General features: G+C 42.2%; 1 protein-coding gene across 1 annotated transcript in view; it reads right to left on the reverse strand.

Moving 5' to 3' along the window:
* Positions 1-19,905, reverse strand: part of FANCI (FA complementation group I) — an 80,367-nt gene that overhangs the window by 524 nt on the left and 59,938 nt on the right. The window contains exons 24-37 of the mRNA XM_007990349.3: positions 19,556-19,735; positions 16,115-16,281; positions 15,694-15,779; positions 14,645-14,761; positions 12,202-12,253; positions 10,842-10,969; positions 10,675-10,743; positions 10,386-10,479; positions 9,887-10,074; positions 8,562-8,615; positions 8,421-8,480; positions 3,194-3,262; positions 1,395-1,490; positions 723-830 (exon numbers count right to left, since the gene is read on the reverse strand). Of these exons, the coding sequence (XP_007988540.3) occupies positions 723-830; positions 1,395-1,490; positions 3,194-3,262; positions 8,421-8,480; positions 8,562-8,615; positions 9,887-10,074; positions 10,386-10,479; positions 10,675-10,743; positions 10,842-10,969; positions 12,202-12,253; positions 14,645-14,761; positions 15,694-15,779; positions 16,115-16,281; positions 19,556-19,735 (1,468 nt within the window). The remainder of the gene's footprint in view (positions 1-722; positions 831-1,394; positions 1,491-3,193; positions 3,263-8,420; positions 8,481-8,561; positions 8,616-9,886; positions 10,075-10,385; positions 10,480-10,674; positions 10,744-10,841; positions 10,970-12,201; positions 12,254-14,644; positions 14,762-15,693; positions 15,780-16,114; positions 16,282-19,555; positions 19,736-19,905) is intronic.

The following is a 19,905-nucleotide window of genomic DNA, read 5'->3' on the forward strand; positions in this document are numbered from 1 at the left end:
TGCAGCTGCCAAGTGGGTAAAGGGAATGGATGGGGCCAGGTACATTACACCCTGGAGTGTGATCATCTGAAGAATGCATGTTCAAAATTCTTCAGAAGTCAGAAATCCAGGGCATTTGTATGTAAACTTCCAATTTTGAAATGGGAGTGGCCTACTGATTTGCTACGTATCAGACGAACCTAAGGTGAAAATTTTAGGTGCTAGAAGTAAGGAAACATTTGGTTCTGTTTCAAAGATGATGCAGGGATGGGGATGTGGCACTGTCACTGGTAAGAGTAAAGGGAGAGGAACAAACCACAAGGGAAAAGGATAAGACACTGGCATGAATTGAAGAAAGAAGCCTTAACCCAAACTAATGAGTGGCCTTTGAATGAGGGCATGACTTGAGAAGTAAACTAGTTTCTGAGCCAGACTGCTATAGCTGGTCATCATCCAGTAGTTTAAAGGATAACAGGAAGAGGACCCACAGCAGGACACTGTTTTGTTACCACCTGTTTCCTGGAAGTGTTTACCAAAAATGTATGCAAGTTGGGGCAACTTCATTGGTCCAAAGTTTACAGCCCTTCTGAAAGTCCTTGACTCTCATCTTTGCCAGATCACCTTTTAGCCCTTTCCCAGTCTGTTGCCCTTCCACTAATCTGTGACTGCTCCCAGATAGGCTGCTAACCAGCTAGGAAGAGTGGCTGGGATTCGCTGGGCTCCAGCAAGAAGCCAGCACTGACCTCTTCATTTTCGTCTTCGCCATCCTCTCGAAGAACCATGTCTAGGATGTTTCCTTTGATCTTGAAGTCTCGTGAGGTGCTGAGCTTCATGTGCTGCATCAGGTTCACCTGTGACAGGATTGTAAGCATGGGACATCTCCCTACTCATAGGTCCTGCCAGAACAGCTTAAGCTATTTTTAGTGCACCTCTGAGAAACCTTTCCGTTTCTACCTAAAGCAGGCACACACCCACACTTCCTTCTGTATGCTGGGGTTCAGACCATCAGATCAGGAACAGCAAAGAGGCTGAGTGTGGTGGCTCATGCCTGTAATCTCAGCACTTTGGGAGGCTGAGGTGGGAGGATCACTTCAGGCCAGGAGTTTGAGACCAGCCTGGGCAATACAGACCCCATCTCTACAAAAACAAACAAACCCAGAAAATTAGTAGGTGTGGTGGCATATGTCTGTAGTCCCAGCTACTCTGGAGGCTAAGGCCGAAAGATCACTTGAACCTGCACTCCAGCCTGGGTGACAGAATGAGACACCATCTCAAAAAAAAAAGGGCGGGGGGGGATGGCAAATACACAAATGGCCTAGAGTCTTTTTTCCTCCACTGTAGTTGTGATGCTTTAGTTTGTTAGATCTGTCAAGAAGGTAAATGGGAATGGAAGGACATAATAAGAGAATGCTTACCTTGGACCTCTTAGAAAGGTGGATGAGAAATTTTTCATACTGTTCAATGGCAAAGATGAGGTTAGGGATTGGCTTGGTTTCCCGAAGAACTCTGGCCTAAGGGCGAAGAACATAAGACAAATTTCAGGTTGAACAGTTTTTGAAGTTTTCCTCTGAAGCTGTCACTTACAAAACTGTGTATGGCTTTGGGGGAAAAGTCTGTTTTCCAATCAAATGCAGTTTTACTTATATACCAGTAATCTAACATTTTTGACAGTTCAATCTGGAAGGACCCAAATGCCAGTAGAGATAATTGCACTGATCCTCTCCATTTAAAATTGCAGTATTTGTTGTTATCTAGAGACTGGCTGAGGAGAGCAGGATCATTTGCAGAAATTTAGTTGCTTTTCTAACTTGAAATTCTTAAGCCTATTCTGACCCTAGCTCTATTTCCTTGTTCTGGTTTGGATATGAGTTTTCACTGCTGGGATTATATATCTTTTCCCCTAACTTGAATTGTAATTTGTAGGTCCTTATACATTTTTTTGTGTGTGTATATGTATATCTGTGTGTGTATATATATATATTTATATATTTTTTTAACCCATGAGGATACTGTACACATTTTTTTTTTTTTTTGAGATGGAGTCTCGCTCTGTCACCCAGGCTGGAGTGCAGTAGCCGGATGTCAGCTCACTGCAAGCTCCGCCTCCCGGGTTCACGCCATTCTCCTGCCTCAGCCTCCCGAGTAGCTGGGACTATAGGCGCCCGCCACCTCGCCCGGCTAGTTTTTTGTATTTTTTAGTAGAGACGGGGTTTCACCGTGTTAGCCAGGATGGTCTCGATCTCCTGACCTCGTGATTCACCCGTCTTGGCCTCCCAAAGTGCTGGGATTACAGGCTTGAGCCACCGCGCCCGGCCCACATTTTTTTTTTAACATTATCTTGGAGCTAAATCCAGAGAGCTGAACATTTAGATGTTCATTTTCTTCATATCTCTCCAGCATAAATATACTATAACCTATTTAGCCAATCCTCTATTAATGGATATCTTTGTTTCTAATATTTTACTTTTATGAATAATGATGTGAGGACCATCCTGTACACAGGCCTGTATATCCTAAAAGTGAAACTGTTATATCAGAATGTATGTTTATCTTCTGAGATTCAGTAGTCATTGCTAAGCCTCTGGAGAGGCTGTACGAATTTTCACCTTTGCCAGCAATGTACTAAGTGCCTCCTTTCCTGTACCCCCACTGACTCTTACACGTCTTTTAGGGAGCACCTTTTGCATTCACCAACTTTACCTAAAAATAATTTCTCCCAATTGAGTATCACAAGTGATTTTACTATTTCTATTTCAACTCAAGGTTTTCTGATGCTTCCTGAATAAAATGTTTTTGGTTCAGAGGAAAAATAAGATGCTCCATCTGATCATAAAATCCCTGATTTGAGAAGCAGTCATGTATATAATACACACACACACACACACACTTTTTGGTAACAGCTTTATAGAGCTATATGCCATACAATTCACTCACAGTGTACTTTTCAGTATTTTCAGAGTTGTGCAACCATCACCAGTCAATTCTAAAACATTTTCATCACCCCCAAAAGAGATTCCATACCCTTTTTAGCTGTCACCCCAGTTTCCCCATCTCGAGCTACTACTAATCTAGTTTGCCTTTTTAGATTTATTTATTCTGGGCATTTCATGAAAATAGAATCATACAACATGTGGTCTTTTTGTCACTGGCTTTCGCTTAATGTTTTCAGGGTTCACTAACAACCATATTTTAATGGTCAGTGTCAGCAGCTTACCATGGTGGCGGCAACGGTGGCAGGTTTCTCCTTTTTCTCTCCAGTATAGTTCAGGCTCTTACTCTTATTCTAAAGAAACAGAAACACATTCTCTTATTCCTGATGATTTTTCTGTAGAGCTAGCATGCTAGTGGTAATTTTTTTTTTTTCTTTTTCTTTTTGAGATGGAGTCTTGCTGTCATCCAGGCTGGTGTGCAGTGGTGCGATGTTGACTCACTGTAACCTCCGCCTCCCAAGTTAAGCGATTCTTGTGCCCCAGTTTCCCGAGTAGCTGAGACTACAGGCACGCGCCACCACACTCAGCTAATTTTTGTATTTTTAGTAGAGACGGGGTTTCGCCATGTTGGCAAGGCTAGTTTCGAACTCCTGGCCTCACGTGATCTGCCCACCTCAGCCTCCCAAAGTGCTGGGATTACAGGCCTGAGCCACCACACCCACCAGCTAGTGGCAATTTTCTTAGAAGGTAATTACACAGGGTATGAAGGCCAAGTCTGGAATAAATAGGATTATCTGTGTGACAGATGCTAGAAGATAGGGAAAAAATGTGATGCTTTGTAATCCTCAGATATTTTTCTTTTTTAATTGTTGGGAGGTTTACAATCTGTTGTTCTTAGAGCTGGCACGTGGAAGTTGAAGGCGGGACTATTACTGCACTGGGTCAGCCAAGGGGCTAGTGAAGTACTAAAGAGTGGTTAAAATGGGGACTGTCAAGGTGGTAGCAGGAATAGGCATTTCTATTTCTATTTTAGCCAGTGGACTAAAAGGATTCCATAAAGGAGAGGAAGCTGAGGAGGCTGCTGCAGGGCCCTGCAGTCTTCCCACTTACAAGCAATCACCAGATATATTTTATTTTCGTTACTCAGCAAAGCCAAAACTAGATACATTTTATGTGCAATGGGTTATCATGCTCAAGAAGGGTTTAAAGGGTCACAGAACACTTCCCTGTGTTGTAAATTATTGGGTAATAAAGAGCTCCTGGAGAGGGATGAAGAACTAATAAAAGGAACCAAAAGGTATAGGATTCTGATAATATCAAGACTTGAGTCAGGAGAGACGGGAGAAAAACCTACCCAAATGTAAGGTACAGAAATGTAGGAAGCTTTTTACCTCAAGGGGAGTTCTAAACCTTCTTAGGAAGGGAATATACCATGCTTCACGAGGACAAGAGAATTAAAGAAACAGACCTGAAAATAAGAGCTCTGCAACTGGAGCCATGAGAGAAACAGGTTTGTTCCACATGTCATGTTCTGGAAAATAAGGAACTGTAGACATTCCAGAGGGGCTGGTATGTAGGAATCTGTTTTTGGCCCTGGAAGGCAGGGTAGAGGATGGTAGAGGGTGAAGCCCTATTAAGTCGGGGGCAAGGAAGCAGTCACAGATCGACCTCACTGACCAAGTGGGAAGTAAACCATCTTCCCAGAGGTTGTGTCCAAGATGGGACCCTGTTCAACTCCTTAGATCAACCCTGTTCCCTGCCCATTGCAACTGATCCAGGCAGGACTAAAATTAGAGCCAGAAGAGAAGCATCTTGGCTTACACCTCTGCCTCCCAGGTTCAAGTGATTCTCCTGCCTCAGCTTCCTGAGTAGCTGGGATTACAGGCATGTACTACCACGCCCAGGGTTTTTTTTCTTTTTTTTTTTTTTTTGAGACAGAGTCATGCTCTGTTGCCCAGGCTAGAGTGCAGTGGCATGATCTTTTCTCACTGCAACCTCCACCTCCTAGGTTCAAGTAATTCTGCCTCAGCCTCCTGAGTAGCTGGGATTACAGGTGCCCGCCGCCATGCCCAGCTAATTTTTGTATTTTTTTAGTAGAGATGGGGTTTCACCATGTTGGCCAGGCTAGTCTCGAACTCCTGACCTTGTGATCCACCTGCTTCAGCCTCCCAAAGTGCTGGGATTACAGGTGTGAGCCACCATGCCCGGCTATTTTTTGTATCTTTAGTAGAGATGGGGTTTTGCCATGTTGGCCAGGCTGGTCTCGAACTCTGGACCTCATGATTCTCCCACCTCAGCCTCCCAAAGTGCTGGGATTACAGGCATGAGCCAGGCACCTGGCCCTTGAGAAGCATCTTTTAAAGGTATACAGTTCTGGGCAGAATGTTAAGAGTTGGAGCAATGGTTTTCGTTGCTTTCTTCCCATTGAGATCTAAGGAACTGGGGAAATGAAGAGGGGGCTACAAGAGAATAACAGTTCACTGAGAGATGTGGAAAATGCAATCCCCATTTCTAGATAAGGGTTGGAGTTAATGGAACCATGCATGGGCTCTTGCCCACGGGTATTCATTAAGTACATCTCACAAAAATAGAAAAATGTAAAATGTTTGCCTGCAGATCAGCTGACTCGTCAGTAAGGCTTTAAATCAAATATGGGTGGAGGAGGAGGAATGCCCAGGGAGGAAATGAAACTGATTACTGTGTAATGAGGGGAAAATAATAATCTAGGAAGTAGTAGTGGTTCCCAGAAGAAAATGCTTGAGAATGGGGTCAGAAACACGAAAATCCAAAACCTTTCAACATTTTACATGTCAACAAGTATCAGGTATGACTCTAGAGCAATGGTTGGCTAATTAAAGCCCATAGTATAAATCTGGCCCACGGCCTGTTTTTGACAAGAAAATTTCATTGGAACATAGCCATGCTCGTTTATTTGTATGTTGTCTATGGCTGCTTTTTATGTTCTAATAGTAGAGTTGAGTAGGTGTGATAGAGACTGTATGACCCACATTTACTATCTGGCCCTTTACAGAGAAAGTGTGCCAATTCCTGCTATCGAGTCTAACTAGCTGGGTTCAAGTCTCAGATCTGCCTTTTACTCATGGTCTGTTCTTGGGCATTCTGATTAACCTTTCTAATCTTTTCTCATCATGCATATGGGGATAACTACTAATCAAAACCTATAGCTAGGATGAATGAGATGATGTATAAAAAGAGCTTAACACATCAGACACAAGGTAGAGGTTCTCTAAGTATTACCTGTTCTAATAAAATGATTAGACAATGTGACTTTTGAATCACAACAAGGGTAGTAAATAGGATCTAACAGCAGTATTTCCCAGACTGTACTCTATGGAACATTATTCTGCCAAATAGTAGTAACATTTGTTACTTTTTAAAAAACGTTCTTGAATAGGTCTGAAAACTACTAATGAACATACTGTTGGAACTCTCAGCATTGTTTTTATTTTTCTTGAGACAGGGTCTCACTCTGTTGCCCTGGAGTACAGTGGCATGATCATGGCTGACTGCAGCCTTCAAGTCCTGGACTCAAGTGATCTTCCTGCCTCAGCCTACCAAGTAGCTGGGACTATAGGCAAATACCTGGCTAAATTTTAAATTTTTTGTAGAGATGGAGTCTCACTATGTTGCCCAGGCTCGTCTTGAACTCCTGGCCTCAAGTGATCTTCTTACCTCCATTAACCACCATGGCTGGTCTCAGCACCTTTAATATGCAAATGGACACCATGAATCTCTAAGGTGAGAGATACGGTATGAGCATCTCTCCCTGAATTCCTTTTTTTGAGGACTGTCTCAGTCTATATAGGATATTTTGTGAAATGTGGCTTTATAGGTAACCTTAAGACTTGGAGATGAGGAAACTCAAAACCCAAATATGGTAATGGACAGATATATATCCAACAGATTTGTTTGACGAATGGCACCCACATGAAAATTTACAAGCATGAGGTTTGAGAAAGCATTCCTGCAAGCATTTGGGTGAGATAAAAGGAGAGGACCAGAAGTAATAGCTTTATGACAGTTGACTACTGGCTGGATGGCTGGATATAGAAAATGGATGATGATGCATTCCTGACCCAGATCACAAAACTGATACAAAGACAAGGTGACAGGGAGTCTCAGCTATCAGTCCATTACTAAGAACTCCTTCAGCTAAACCCAGATGACAGCCCACTTGATGGCTGATTCTTTTTTTTTTTTTTTTTTTTTGAGATGGAGTTTCGCTCCTGTTGCTAGGCTGGAGTGCAATGGCGCAATCTTTGCTCACTGCAACCTCCGCCCTCCAGGTTCAAGCGATTCTCCTGCCTCAGTCTCCCAAGTAGCTGGGATTACAGGTGCCCACCACCATGCTCAGCTAATTTTTTGTATTTTTATTAGAGATAGGGTTTCACCAGATTGGCCAGGCTGGTCTCGAAGTCCTGACCTCAGGTGATCCACCCGCCTTAACCTCCCAAAGTGCTGGAATTACAGGTGTAAGCCACCGTGCCCAGCCGATTGCTGATTCTTAAAGGGAGGGGAAGAGGCACCCTGAATACACATACTGAGGCAAGTTACCGATAAAATGATATTGTGCCTGTAAGTGATGCAGAGGCAGAAAACAAGTGAAGCATCACTATCAAAGTGGTCACAATCCATTGCTTTAATAATTGGTTCTAGAATCTTGGTTGAGATTGACACTTAGTGGACCCATTCTCTTTGATTCCTCAAAGATCAGTAACAGCCCTGTGATACATTTACTGCATGACTAAGTGGCCTTAGGAGATAGCAGATCTCTCGTTTCTTCTTCTTTCCAACCAGGGGTGATTCTGTTCCTTAAGGATAACTGGCAATTTCTGGAGACATTTTTGGCTGTTACAACTAGGGGGCTGCTATTGGCATCCGGTAGGGTGGAGGCCAGGGATGCTGCTCAACATCCCAAAATGCACAGAACAGGTCCCACAGCAAAGAATTATCTAGCCCAACATGTCAATAGTGGTGAGGTTAAAAAACTCTGGTTTAAGCAAACAGTAAAGGAGATTCAAGTACTGCCGGAATCTGATGGTATTTAGGACCAAATGACACCTACAAAGCCCATGTCCTTCCACTTCCCTGAAAGTGGCCTCACTGCACTGCCATCTCCTCACAGCCCTTCTTCATGTGCTTGCTGCTACTCTGCTCACACTCCCAGAGGATGCCTCATGGCATGGACTTTCAGTCACCCAGGAATAAACCAAGTCCATGAGCCCAAGCATGCTTGTTCCTTCCTTGCTCCTAATGCAAACATATATGCTTCCTTTCTCCAAATTAAGTGAAACAGTTTTCTTTACATAAATAAAGATCTCCTTGCTCCAAAGCCCTCAAGCCCTGGCTTGGTCTCTGATGGGTGCCTCCAGCTTGTGGTAAGCAGGGAAAAAAGTTTATATATGCTCAGTTCAGGTGATCAATAGTCCCCTGGGCATGTAAGAAATCCTTTCTTGAAGACCTATTGGGTACTGCCTCTGAATCACTTACCTGTACATAAGAAATGAAAGAATAACACACGGGGGTCAGATGAGAACCAGACAGCTTCACCTGCAACAAGGGAAAAGGAAACCAATGTAACCAGCAATAAAAGTGCTTCCCCCATTCCTAGGAAAGGCATTCTCAACTCACCAGCTTTTCCATATTTTTTGGAATTCCTCCAGAGCTCTGACACACCTGGAGATACTAATAAAAAAAGATTACTAGATTTAGCAGACTATCCTATGAAACTACAAGTGACTGCTGTAGTGAGCTTATGGAGTGTGACTCATCATTCTGACTGAAGAGGGAAAAGAAAAATTCACAGAGAAGCCAAGACACAAGGCTTCCTTATTCCTCTCCTCCAAAGCTCCTAAGCTTCCCAGACAATAGGTAATGAAGGGTTTCTGACTTGCTCATTTCTTTAAAAATTCCTCAGGTTGATAGACCCTGTATGTAAAAAACCAACAACTTTGCTGTTTTTCCTTTTAAAGATGCCAACAAAGAGAAGAGGCTCTCAGTGTTTCCACTACAGCAGCTTAGCCACATGTAGCTAGAGCTGCACATTCTGAGAGAGCCACACTGCTGTGATGCAGGGTGGTCCACATCTCTCTTGGGTTATCTGTGCCTTTCTAAGTATTTAATATGGATCGTTGCTAGAAACATAAACAGTAAGGGCAGGGTACGCCTTGTATTTTTATAAAAAACAATTGTCTTCCCCACCTTAGTACTTGATCTATAAGGCATTTAACACCTACATGTTAAAGGAATGAAAAAAGGAATAAACATCTCTTTAGTGTCCAGACTGGTTAGAAATGGTATAATTTCTATGCATTATGGGCTCAGATTTAATTCTAGGATAGTTTTAGATTAAACCTTAGAAGGTATTTAAAAGAGGCATTCATTCTCAATCAGGTGCCACATACATGCCAAGGAATTAAAGGCCTCCAAAAGCAGATTTTTATTTTATTTTTTTTTATTTTTGAGATGGGGTCTCTGTTGCCAAGGCTGGAGTGCAGTGGCACAATCTCAGCTCACTGCAACCTCCACCTCCCGGGTTCAAGTGATTCTCCTGCCTCAGCCTCCTGAGTAGCTGGGATTACAGGTACCCACCACCACGCCCGGCTAATTTTTGTATTTTTAGTAGAGACGGGGTTTCACCATGTTGGCCAGGCTGGTCTTGAACTCCTGACCTCAGATGATCCACCCGCCTCAGCCTCCCAAAGTGCTGGGATTACAGGCATGAGCCACTACATCTGGCCCAAAAGCAGATCAGAATTATAAACTCTTTTTCCCTGGCTTGTGGAGATGCCTGCCACGTACTGACCAAACTAAAATGAAACCATGACCTGCCAAGATGGAGGCAAACGCGCTCTTGTTTAGGGACAATCTGCAGCAGTGGGCTGCTGCCCCAGCCTCATCTCCTGGCTCACTGGGGTAGAATGGTGGCGGTGAATCTGCTTTTCTCAAATACTCACATATCTGACAAGTGCTGTAAGTGTGGTGTACATTTTGCACAAGTCCTTTAACAAGGTGTCCACACAGCTGCCTGATGGCAGAGCTGTCTGCACCAGCTCATGGAAAAATGTAAGCAGAGTTCCCAGTTGCATGACGATGGCTTTCTCGACAGGCTGATTTGGCAGAGTTGTCTGAGAAGAGGCCTCTTCTAAAGAAAAATAAAATTGGCACATTCAAACCCAACTTCATTTTCTAGTTAAGAGTAAAGGAGATTTAGAAATTGATGACTACTAACTAAAAAGTCTTTATGGAAAAATGAACATTCAGTATGCAGAGTGAATTAATAATTGTACTGTGATAAGACATACGATCTTCTACTTCTTTCATCACATAGGAAAAAATCTAGCTTAAAAGCAAATAAGAAATTTAGCTCAGGGGCTCCATTTTTATGCACTAGCCCAGTATGAATTTTGACCTTGCTCATGTCAATTCCTGGAATCCCAATTGAACTTATCTTACCTGATACAGTTTCTTGGCTCACTTGTCCCTTAAGCTTGGTGATTAGCCAGTCTACTTCTTCTAGAACCTTCTCGGCCTGACTCAGAACAAGTAACTGAAAGAAAAGAATGCCTGGTGTGATTCACTACACACAGCTGTCAGGGTAATATGATAACTGTGGTCACCTGGCCACCTACAGGTGAGTTACAGGTCTCAGGACACAAGCCACTATAGGACACAAGTCACTTCACATAGAGTAGAATGGAAGGAATGGCAAAGCTATTCTCCATGGCTCAGGTACAACACTTACACAGATAGTGGGGGCAGCCGTTCTCAAATTCACTATTGCAAAGTGGTTTGTTTTCTCCACCTCTACATCCTGGGGAAAAAAAGAGAGGTGAGACCTAATGACAGTAAGGTTGTTCCCTTGACACCCATCCCCACACAGGGTATTGTACTGAAGGCTCATTATAGTACCTGGTCTATATCTCCCAGATGCCCATGGATATCCTGGGACAAGTCACGCAGCAGAACGACAGGACTCTTATACAAAACATGCAGGCTGAAAAGCAAGTTCATCAAGCTCTTGCAAAACAAGGCATCCTCTAGGAATAGGAAGAAAAGCAAATTAAAAGGTAAGTTATGGCCAGGCGTGGTGGCTCACGCCTGTCATCCCAGCACTTTGGGAGGCCAAGGCAGGTGGATCACCTGAGGTCAGGAGTTTGAGACCAGCCTGACCAACATGGAGACACCCCATCTCTACTAAAAACACAGAATTTGCTGGGCGTGGTGGCGCATGCCTGTAATCCCAGCTACTTGGGAGGCTGAGGCAGAAGAACTGCTTGACCCAGGAGGCAGAGGCTGTGGTGAGCCAAGATTGTGCCATTGCATTCCAGCCTGGGCAACAAGAGCGAAACTCTGTCTCAAAAAAAAAAAAAAAAAAAGAAAGAAAGAAAGAAAGGAAAAAAAAAGGTAAGTTATAACCCAGTCAGGTCCCTCAGGTATGTGTACAGGGTATGTGGGGTGGAGTGCCTAACCAGAACAGGAAGTAACTTGTCATGTCCCAGGCACAACATCCCAGTGTTACACATACTACAGCCAAGCAGTTAGTCTGCAATGATGCCTCTTTATCCATGTGCCCAAAGAAGGCAGACATTTCCCATCATTAGTCATGATTACTGTGTAACTCGCATCCAGATCAAGTACATTACGAGTATTCTAGGGACTCCCTCCTAACTTGCCCCACCAAGGTAACTGCTATCCTGACTTCTAACATCTCAGATGAATTTTGTCTAATTTTGAACCTCATCTAAATGGAATTCTACAGTAAGTACCCTTTTTTCTATCTGGCTTCTTTCGTCTTACAGTACGTTTGTGAGATCCTCTCCAAGTTGTGTGTACATGTAGTTTGTTCATGCTCTCATTTGCTGTATAGGATTCCACTGTGTGAATATATCATAATTCTTTTATCCTTTCTACTGCTGATGAACACTTAGGTTTGTTTTTACCTATTAAAATAGTGCTGCTAAGAGGACTCTTCCACATTTTTCTGTTGTGGCTGGAATTGTTGAGTCATGGGCATATATTTAATTTTAGTAGATATTGATGAACAGCTTTCCAGAGTGGTTATACCAATTTATACCTCCACCCCCAGTGAATGAAAGGCCCAACTACTCTACATTCTTGCCAACACTTAAGACTTGGTATTAGGTGTCTGTTTCATTTTGACCACTCTGGTGAATGTGTAATGAATGGGGAATACCTTTTCTTTTCCAAATGCCATTGGAGGATAGTGATTTTATATAAAGCCTTTAGGAAAACATGGCAGGAAACTTACCCCGGCTGTTTTCCTTGCAAATCTTTGATGTCCAGGATAACATCTGCACAAACTAAATTAGAGATCATTCAGATATTAAAGAAACATGCCAGAGATAGACCTAGGTGTTGTCAGAAGAGTTCTAGACCTTTCCCTGTCTAAGCAAATCAGCTGCTAAAATATGTTCTTAGATCTCAAGTGGTAATATATGACGAAGGGCATAAAAATAAGTCCAAAATTCTAAGAATTATGAGAATAATATATAATTTAATTCTCAATGTCTATGTCCTTATTGAGGGCCAAAAGTTTTGGAGTCCTTACACCTGAACTTCCTCCGCTTCTACCATAGTGGTCTAGGGCTAAAGCACCCTCTTTTCTTTCCCGTGCACCCAGACTCTCCGCTTGAGAATATTAGGTTATCAGAAAGGTGTGGGAAAGAGAAATCCTGGCTATAAGAACAGTAGAATTAGCATTTAGAAGCCGAAAGAACAAAGGAGGTTAGAAGAGAGAAGGGCAGAAAAAAGAGAAATAAAATTTGAGTCAACAAACCAGACAGAATTTTCTTAGCTAAGTGAAGGAGACTTAAGGTCTTTAGATAGCAAGGGTCTGCATCACCAGACACACAGTCACCTTTCTGCTTCAGCAGTTCGTTCAGCTACAAAGGCACTGAAATGCGGTTATGCTTAAGTGTAAATGACTAACAAGAATGCAGTTTTGATCTGTTGAGAAAAAAGGTAATTTAAGAGGCTAACTGAAAGCTCTCTACAAACTGATATTAAAATATCTTCAGAATACTATGTTCAATGAAATAAGCAGGATGCGGAACAAGGTTTCCTGTGAAGAGGGGTAGGATTGGGAATAAAACTCTGTATTTATTTGGAGAGGAATAAAGAAGGTTGAAGGACACAAAAAACTAAAGGTGTTTACTTATTGGGGAGAGGAGGAACTAAACAGATGGAGGACATGGGTGGGGGAGACCATTTACCATAAATCTCTTGATAATCTCTTGTTTTCAAATCACAGGACTTTATTACCAATTCAAAATTAAATGGAAAAATTTTTGGCCGGGCACTGTGGCTCACGCCTGTAATCCCAGCACTTTGGGAGGCCGAGGCAGGTGGATCACGAGGTCAGCAGATCCAGATCATCCTGGCTAACACGGTGAAACCCCGTCTCTACTAAAAATATAAAAAATTAGCCAGGCGTGGTGGCGGGCACCTGTAGTCCCAGCTACTCAGGAGGCTGAGGCAGGAGAATGGCAGGAACCCAGGAGGCGGAGCTTGCAGTGAGCCGAGACTGCGCCACTGCACTCCAGCCTGGGTGACAGCGCAAGACTCCATCTCAAAAAAAAAAAAAAAAAAAAAATTTAAAGAGACTACCTGAAGTTAAGGGAGAAGGGGTAGGTGGTAAAACGTTTAAAAATCTAAAAGTTTAAAGTTTAAGAAAGAAACATTTTTTAATTTTCCTATAAATTTTAGCCTTTCTAAATCCATTTATTTTCTCTCAAATTTCCCCCTGCCCCAATTATCTATTTCCTTCCCAGTCCTTTACTCTTTGCAGCAAAAACAGCAGTATGAAATAATGATGCTGAAAGCAAAGTGGGGGTGAGCTGTTTGGAACTGGGATGAAGTAACAAAAGGGACTTTCTTTGGGCAAACCTGGAAGTAGGACGGCAGGAAACAGCTCTGCTTTCTAGTGCCAAACACCTTCATACTCCCAGGCTACAAGTCTTCTGAGGCAAGGGCTCACATAAAGAGGAGTATACTGCAGGGCTTCATTGTCTTTCTCAAGCCCAGGAAGTAGATGTGGTAGGAGCACACAGTCCTGGGCCCCGGGAGGTACTCTATCATCCTACAGGAAAATTACTCCTGAATGGAACAGACCCCCAATACGCGGTCCTTCTCTTATTCTTGTGTGTGTGAACGCTCATGTGGGTGTACACTTACACATATATACATACAACCTATCTCTGCAGAGGGTTTCTGCTTTGGGGATATAGTTACACTTTCTGAATTAATCATCTTTGGTTGAATTTCCTCCAAAGTCAGTACCAGGTAATTGTGCTGAGAAAGTCAGCTGCTGAATGTCAACTGCCTTCTTCATAATTAACAGACTTTTCTTCTTAGAAAAGGGGAAACATCAAGAGTGGCAAAGAACACAGGTTTAAGAAGGTTGAAGGTACCAAAGATCACACAGGATTCTTTCCGTGGTGTTTCACTCTACCCGGAACAAACAAAACAAAAGCAGTATGTTCTTGCCCTGTATGGCTGCATATAAGTATGTTGTGGTAGACATATTACGTAGGAAAGAATATATCTTACAGGTCTTATATTAACTCAGGTGTATAATTTAACATATTATGTAAATAAGTTCAACTTCAAGACGACATTTAGATATACACTTTTATGATGCAATAATCCTTGCCTTCTGAGGAACGCTAAATGGGATTGAGTGGTACTAATACCTGAGGAGAGGAGGGCTCCAGCAGCTTGGACAAACTGGTAAGAACAGTGACTAGCAGGAGGGCTTCTTTGCTATTAAAATCTTCCTCTTGGCTGCTAAGTAAATTCAACAAGGACCTCTGAGAAAGGAAGGCACACACAGCAAGCAAGGTTAGCAGACACATTCCTATCAGGAAGAAGAGGCATCTAGTCAGAGACTCCTAAGACTAGGACACAAAGAATTCAAAGCTACCAAAATTCCAAGAGGATAAAATCTGAAAATAATCCTGAATTGAGCAGTAGTTTCCTAAGCTGTTTTTGACCATAAACCTCTCTGAGAATTCTCCTGAAAACTGGCTCTTTCTGTTCCAACCCCATGCTAAATGTAGATAAGGAACTATGTACCCAATTTCTGGTGGCTCACAGCTCCCTGGAGCCTATCCATTGATCTCAGGCTTAGACCAGGCACCAAACCCAGCGTTCCTTATATACCTTCCCTGTTACCTGAAATAACTATGTATTTGATTATTTGTCAGTGTCTTTCTACTATAATGTAAGCTCCATAAGGATAGGAATATTTTGTTTCTTTTATTCCTTGCTATATCCCCAGCACCTAGAACTGTTTCTGGCACATGGTAGGAACTTCAAAATTACTTGTTAAATAAAAAAGTCCTGTGATAGAACATCCTGATATTTTGACAACTATTGGTTAGAAACTAACAAGCTATATTGTCCAGTCTTTACGGAGTCTGTCAGACCAAGCCAAATTATACCACAGACTCCGAAACAAAAACAGACTCTATACCTTGAAGATTCCTTTCTGTTTACATCAACTCAGTGGTCCTTGGAGGTAATGAGTATTGCAGGTTGGGTGGCTAAATACACATCCTCACTAGGGTCCTTTTAACTACATTATCTTCCATTCTGAGAGCTATGTCCTGTGGCTTGGATGACCCAGAAAAAATTCATCTCCTACTTGGTCACTGTCTGCCCATTCTTACCAGCTGCCCCTGCTAACAGTTCCTTTGCAAAGCCCCTCAGGCTGGTACAGCAGCTTCGCAAGGCTTCTCACCTGAAATTGCCGGATCTGGAATGCTGTTCTCTGAGTGACACTGACGTCTGCGTCTTCTCTCTCTTCTCCTTCCTTATCTGTGACATCTATGAATGGAAAAGAAACTCTATCTTCTTTGATATAAACTCATGCTTCTTGGCCTTTTAATAGCTAAAATTTTTGAAAGCCAAAAAAAGTCTAAAGGCAGAGTTAAATTTATTTCTAAAATTTTGTAATTTCTTAATACTATATTCCATTTTCCAGTCACTCTTTGTGGTTGAATGTAATCCAGTAGGTGCCAATCCTGAATCCACTAGATGTCACTCCTTAGCAACATTAGGACTGTTCTCAAGTGTCTTCTGGTAGATTAACAAATGGAATTAAGGGGTTGAGTTAAGGAGAAACCTAAATCAAGTCAATTTATTGATACTGCAATGCTCACCCAGAGCTCTGAGAAACTGCTGAATCTTGGGTTGATAGAACTGTTGCACAGCACTGAATATTTTCTGTAAACCCTCCAAGCACAGCAGTGAGATGCTCTTTCCTTTCTCTTTCTTTCCCGACTCTTCCACTGAAGTAGGAATTGAAGTGTATCTCCATAGCAAGACTCTGAAGCAGGGTAAAGTGGTTTTGTTTTTAAAGACAGGTTCACCAAGATAAAATTACATACAGTAAAATTCATACCCTGTAGGTGAACAGTTCTAGAATTTTTAAAAAACTTATATGGTTGTGTAATCTCCCCACAATCAAGGTATTTCTATCACTCTAAAAGTTCCCTTATGCTCACTGATAGTCAATGCTCTCCTCCCATTTCCAAGCAACTACTGATCTAATTTCTGTCCCTATGGTTTTACTTTCTACAAAACATCATACAAAAATGGTTATCATTCAGTATATAGCCTTCTGAGTCTGCCTTTAACACAGCAGACTCTATATTCATGAGGGATATTGCTATGCAGTTTTCTTGCAATGGTCTGGGTCTGGTTTAGTATCAGGGTAATGCTGACCTCATTAATTAAATGAGGTGGAATGTGTTCTCTCTTATTTTCTAGAATTTGCACAGAATTTACATTACTTCTCCCTTGAATGTCTGGATGAATTTATCACTGAATAGACCTAGATCTGAAGTTTTGTGAAAAGAGTTTGAACCACATATTCAATTTCTTTGAATAGAAATATGATTACTCAGGGTTTTTTTTTTTTTTTTTTGAGACAGAGTCTTACTCTGTCACCCAGGCTGGAGTGCAGTCAGGTGATCTCAGCTCACTGCAAACTCACACCTCCTAGATTCAAGTGGTCTTCCTGCCTCAGCTTCCCGAGTAGCTGGGACTACAAGTGCACGCCACCACATCTAGCTAATTTTTGTATTTTTTTAGTAGAGTTGGGGTTTCACCTTGTTGGCCAGGCTGGTCTTGAACTGCTGACCTCAGGTGATCCACCTGCCTTAGCCTCCCAAAAGTGCTGGGATTACAGATGTGAGCTACCACGTCTGGCCAGGTTGCCTATTTTTTGTTGAATGAGCTTTCAAGAAATCTGTCCATTAAAGTTTACTGGCATAAAATTGTTAATATTCTGTTATCCATTTTTTAGCATCTGTAGGATCAGTAGTGATGTCCCCTCTTCCTCAATTCTGCTATTTGTAATGTGTCTTCTTTTTTTCTGATTAGTCTGGCTAAAGTTCATTAAATTTATTGATCTTCTCACAGAACCAACTTTCTTTTTCTGTTTTCTATTTTAATTTTCTGCTTCTTCATAGTTGTGCTTTTGTCTATTTCCTTCCTTCTGATTACTTTCATTATAATTTGCTCTTCTTTTTCTATTTTCTTAATGTGGAAGTTTATATGGGAGATTTAAGATTTTTAAATCACTAACTGCTTTAATTTCCTCAATAGTGCTTTGGCTGGATCATATATTTTGACACGTTGTCTGTTTGTTTCCATTCTATTCAAGATGTTTTCTAATTTCCCTTATGACTTTTTGACTACGGGCTATTTAAAAGTGCATTTAATTTCCAATATATGGGGATTATCTAAATATCTTTCTGTTACTGCTTTCTTCTTTTATTCTGTTGTGGTCACAGAATTTCTACTTTTTAGTAGAAATTTGCTGAGTTTTTATGGCCCAAAATATGGTTCATCTTGGTGAATACACCATGTGCATATAAAAAGAATGTGTATTTTGAAGCTGCTGCACAGTGTTCTTTTAAGTGTCAATTAAATCAAGCTGGGTGACAGTGTTGTTCACTTCTTCTACCTCCTTCCAGTAGATTTTCTATCTACTTTTTTTTGTTTTGTTTTCTGTTTTTTGACTACAGAGAGAAGGCTGATTACATTACTTAGGGATTTGTCTATTTTTCCTTCAGTTCCATCAGTTTTTGCTTTAAGTATTTTGAATCACTTAACCATTATGTAGTATCCCTCTTTTTTGCCCCAATAATAGCATAACATTTTATATGTGACTAACAATCCATATCAAAGCAAAACTAGAAGCCCTGGTGAACCCAAGAGTTCAAGGCCAGCCTGGGCAACACAGCAAACCGTGTCTCTTTAAATGGAAAACAAACAAACAAACAAAAAACAAAAGCCACAGAGGCTCAGGCCTGTAATCCCAGCACTTTGGGAGGCGGACGTGGGTGTATCGCTTGAGCCCAGGAGTTCAAGACCAGTCTGGGCAACATGGTGAAATCCTATCTCTACAGAAAATTTAAAAAAAAATAAGGGTCGGGTGCAGTGGCTCATACCTGTAAACCCAACACTTTGGGAGGCCGGGGTGGGTGAACCCCTTGAGGTCAGGAGTTTGAGACCAGCCTGGCCAACATGGTGAAACCCCGTCTCTACTAAAAATACAAAAATTAGCAGGGCATGGTGGTGCATCCCTGTAATCCCAGCTACTTGGGAGATTGAGCAGGAGGATCACTTGAACCGGGAAGGCGGAGGTTGCAGTAAGCAAGATCACGCCACTGCACTTCAGCCTGGGTGACAGAGCAAGACCTGTCTCCAAAAAAAAAAGTAGTAAATAAAATAAATTAAAATTAAAAATTAAAAAGTAGTTGGGCATGGTGGCATGCACCTGTAGTCCAAGCTATTCAGAAAGCTGCAGTGGAAGGACTGTTTGAACCTGGGAGAAAGAGGTTGCCGTGAGCTAAGATTGCACCATAGCATTCCACCCTGGGCAACAGAGTGAGACTCTCAAAAAAACCCCAAAAAAACAACAAAAAAGAAACAAAAGGAGGGGTGCGCCAGGGCAAGGCAGGACTAGAAAAAAGACCCTATGTCAATGACTGCACTTTTTTTCACTCTTTTGAGACGGAGTTTTGCTCTTGTCACCCAGGCTGGAGTGCAACGGTGTAATCTACGCTCACCGCAACCTCCACCTCCCTGGTTCAAGCAATTCTCCTGCCTCAGCCTCCCGAGTAACTGGGATTACAGGCATGCACCACCAAGCTCGGCTAATTTTTGTATATTTAGTAGAGACAGGGTTTCCCCATGTTGGTCAGGCTGGTCTCGAATTCCTGACCTCAGGTAATCTACCCGCCTTAGCCTCCGAAAGTGCTGGGATTACAGGCGTGAGCTGCCGTGCCTGGCTTTTTTTTTTTTTTTTTTTTTTTTTTTGAGAGTCTTGCTCTGTCACCCAGGCTAGAGTGCAGTGATATGAACTCAGCTCACTGCAACCTCCACCTCCCAGTTCAAGCAATTCTCCTGCCTCAGCCTCCTGAGTAGCTGGGATTACAGGCACCTGCCACGACACTTGGCTAATTTTTTATATTCTTTCACTCTTAAAATATGTGTAACCTCAAATTACCTTCATCCTCCGTTCCCAGTTTGTTCTCTTGAAGACACCACGGCCAGGTGGAGTAAGTTTCTAAGGGGTGGGAGTGGCTTACCGAGTTATGTCACAGAGGTTCTGAAAGATCTTGTCTGGGTTTTGGCCATCAGGGCCACTCACATGCCCTGTTTCCTTTAGCTGCTGTACTTTCTGCAGAGCTATGTTCACTGCATAGCGCATAAACTCACTGCTAGACCTGAGAACAGAAAGGCTTTCTTGGTGGCTTTGGGTACTATCCCTAGAGAGAGAGAGAACAAGAAAGATTCCCTTACTGCTATTGGTATATGGAATTAAGCTTTCTAGAAATTGTTCAGAACAGCAGCACCCAACAGCTTGCCAGTAAGCTCCAACTGGCAGACTCTCTAGGCAGCCCAAGCTATAGTCACTGCTATGGCTGCCCTTTTATAA

Source organism: Chlorocebus sabaeus, chromosome 29 (genome assembly GCF_047675955.1).
Source record: "Chlorocebus sabaeus isolate Y175 chromosome 29, mChlSab1.0.hap1, whole genome shotgun sequence".
Lineage (NCBI taxonomy): Eukaryota > Metazoa > Chordata > Mammalia > Primates > Cercopithecidae > Chlorocebus > Chlorocebus sabaeus.